General features: G+C 43.5%; 1 protein-coding gene across 1 annotated transcript; it reads left to right on the forward strand.

Moving 5' to 3' along the window:
* Window positions 1-248: 248 nt before the first annotated feature.
* On the forward strand, window positions 249-3,181 carry LOC130282125 (protein spinster homolog 1-like). Its single transcript, XM_056530049.1, has 2 exons — window positions 249-348; window positions 1,618-3,181. The coding sequence occupies exon 2, from the start codon at window positions 1,643-1,645 to the stop codon at window positions 3,155-3,157; it is 1,515 nt and encodes a 504-aa protein (XP_056386024.1). The 5' UTR covers window positions 249-348; window positions 1,618-1,642; the 3' UTR covers window positions 3,158-3,181.
* The last annotated feature ends 423 nt before the right edge of the window (window positions 3,182-3,604 follow it).

The following is a 3,604-nucleotide window of genomic DNA, read 5'->3' on the forward strand; positions in this document are numbered from 1 at the left end:
ATCAAAGGACTTGATAAATTGTCAGGGAGGAATCCCGAAAGCTTGTCTCTAGAACATTCTGTTAGTCCAATAAAAAAGGTATTACAATCTGCATCACTGGACTAATACGGCTACTCACATTTACTATACAGATATACACATACCTGAAGATGGTTTAGAACCCTGTGATGTCACACATGCTTGTGATGATGTCACCGTAAGCTGAACAAAGAGCTGCGCACCGGCCACAGTCTCTTCAGTGTGTTTTGCATTCACAACCTGTGGTGCAAAGTGTTTCTTAGAGAGTTTCTATTTGCGATAGAGAATTCAAGATTTTGACCGTTCCTTGTCTGAAGAGAGAACCACAAGGTAAGTCTCAGCCTCTTCTATTCATATATACACAGGGCATTTTGTTTGTCAGGTTTTTCTTTGTTGTTGTTTTTTTTTTTTAGCAAAAAAACAAGCAATGAATTTCCAAAAGAAATAATAAAAGTTATATTCCTCATAGCATTGTGATAATACTTGGCTTAGGCATTAAACATAATAAAACGCACAGATAGTATCATGACCAGAGCTTCCTCTTGCAAAAGTGCTAAAATGCAATTACGCCCAAAAAAGCCCCCAAGAAAATGAGTCCTAATACATAAAGTTCTAAAAGATATAAGTCTATGAGAAAGATTTGGTGGTGAAGTAAAAGAATGACAGAAAGATTAGGGCAGAAGTATAATAGTATATAATAGTATTCTGTGTACTAACAATAGAAGTACTCCGGGTACTCCGAAAGGGAAAATGTTTTCATATCAACTATTGGCAAAAAGTCATATAGGGTACGGATAGATCCCAATGAGGTGGGGCAGGTTCATTAATAGTAAATGTATATAGCAGGATAGCCCAATTGTATCTACAGTATGAAGTTCACATAACCCAGTGACCATACAGCCAAACCCTTATAATCTGCCATTACTAGGACAGATTCAGGGTTGTCAGATATTACTAGGACCGGACAGGTTCAGGGTTATCAGATATTACTAGGACCGGACAGGTTCAGGGTTATCAGATATTACTAGGACTGGACAGGTTCAGGGTTATCAGATATTACTAGGACCGGACAGGTTCAGGGTTATCAGATATTACTAGGACCGGACAGGTTCAGGGTGATCAGATATTACTAGGACCGGACAGGTTCAGGGTTATCAGATATTACTAAGGCCGGACAGGTTCAGGGTTATCAGATATTACTAGGACCGGACAGGTTCAGGGTTATCAGATATCACTAGGACCGGACAGGTTCAGGGTTATCAGATATTACTAGGACCGGACAGGTTCAGGGTTATCAGATATTACTAGGACCGGACAGGTTCAGGGTTATCAGATATTACTAGGACCGGACAGGTTCAGGGTTATCAGATATTACTAGGACCGGACAGGTTTAGGGTTATCAGACATTGGTGACCTCAGGGAAGACGTCTCCATATAAAACACTTATAGAGAAGCGTCTTCTTCTGAGGCTGCGATGGTCTTAGTGTTATCTTGTGGTTCTGTGCTGGACATTTCTGCTCTGTATGAAGGATCTATTGTATAATGACAGGAATGATGACATGTTGACTAATGTCTTCACTTCTCTCTCTCTCTCTCTAGTGTTTTCAGGCTCTGACCTGTGACCATGGCCTCTCCACAAGACCCATTGCTGAAGGAGGAGGAAGAAGCAATGGAGGACCATAGTGATATGGATGTAGAAAAGGGCGATATCCCTGAGAGGCAGAACCTGCCATCTCTAAGCGTGATGTCCACCGCACGTTCCATCATCACCGTAGTGATCCTCGCCTTTGTTAATTTGCTCATCTATGCAAATCGCTCCAGCGTGGCGGGGGTGCTGCCTTATATACAGAAAGCATATGACACCAATGCTAGTCTGTCCGGCTTATTGAATACATTGTTCATTGGAAGCTACGTGCTGGTCGCACCAATTGCCGGATATTTGGGCGACCACTGTAATAAGAAATATACTGTTTGCGCAGGAGTCATCGTTTGGCTGAGCATGACACTTACCCTGTCATTCATCCCTGACGGGTATTTCCTGCTCTTCCTGCTGACGAGTGGGCTGGTTGGAGCCGGAGAGGCGACTTTCTGCACCATCGCCCCCTCCATCATTGCAGACCTTTTTACAAGTGACCAGCGGACCCGCATGCTGAACGTGTTTTACTCCGTCATACCTGTAGGCTGCGGACTAGGATACATCATCGGGCCCAAAGTGACTGATGCAGCAAGGGGCGATTGGCACTGGGCGTTTCGGGTCACCCCTGGCCTGGGCCTCATAGCTGTGGCTTTCATGATTTTGGTCACAAAGGAGCTTCCAAGAACGACTACAAACGAGAAGAAGAACAACAAATCCCAGAAGTTTGCCAAATGGGCGACAGATCTGAAAGAACTATTTAAAAATCGAAGCTTCATGTTAACAACCATGGGATCGACGGCTGTATCCTTCATAGTGGGAGCCATAGGTGTATGGGGTCCGTCATACCTGACCCACGCACGAACACTCCTACAAGAGAAGGACCCCTGCCGCACTGAACCGTGTGACTATCACGACATCCTAATATTTGGTGTGGTTACAGTCGTCTCCGGCATTCTGGGAGTTGTAGCAGGGTCGGAGATAAGTAAAAGATATCGCAAATCCAACCCACGGGCGGACCCGCTTGTGTGTGGCTGCGCGATGATGCTCTCTGCCCCTTTTCTTCTGTTGGCATTGACTTTCGGCAACATCAGCCTCGTTGCCACCAACATCTTCATCTTCATCGGAGAGACGCTTCTGTCAGTAAATTTCACCCTCATATCTGACATTATACTAAAAGTAGTAACTCCGTGGAGGAGATCTTCAGCTCTGGCCGTGCAGATGACAATCTATCACCTCCTAGGTGACGCCGGCAGCCCGTACCTCATCGGCCTGATATCTGACACCTACGAACGAGGATATGCCAAATCCCCTCTTCTGAAATACCGCAGCCTGGAGTATGCCCTCATGACCTCCACCATAATGGCAGTCATCGGAGGGGCCTTCTTCATGGCCACGGCCCTATTTATAGAGAGGGACGAAAAAGAAGCAGAGATGGAATCAGAACCTCCGTCATCCTCCTCCTCCTCACTGCTTCCTGCCGATGAGGACCGCGCTTCAGACTGAGGAAAAGTCATTGCTTACCTTTATCTCGTTTATTTCATTAAAAAAAAAAAATTAAGAAAAAAATTGCTGCATTTGTTCTGTGTTCCACTTTACCCCTTAAAAAATATTCTCTACTGACCCAACTGTGTCCAAACCCCAAACAGAAAAATGTAAATCTCCTCCCAAGACCTTAAAAAGACTATTAATAACAAGAGGGATATATATATATATATATATATATATATATATATATATATATGAGTGTGTATGTGTATATGTGTATATGTGCGTGTGTATGTATATGTGTGTATGTGTTTGTGTATATGTGTGTATGTGTTTGTGTATATGTGTATATGTGTTTGTGTATGTACATGTGTGTATGTTTTTGTGTATATGTGTGTGTATGTGTTTGTGTATGTACATGTGTGTATGTGTTTGTGTATATGTGTGTGTATGTGTTTGTACTTG

The sequence above is a fragment of the Hyla sarda genome, chromosome 7 (assembly GCF_029499605.1).
Source record: "Hyla sarda isolate aHylSar1 chromosome 7, aHylSar1.hap1, whole genome shotgun sequence".
NCBI classification, from domain to species: domain Eukaryota; kingdom Metazoa; phylum Chordata; class Amphibia; order Anura; family Hylidae; genus Hyla; species Hyla sarda.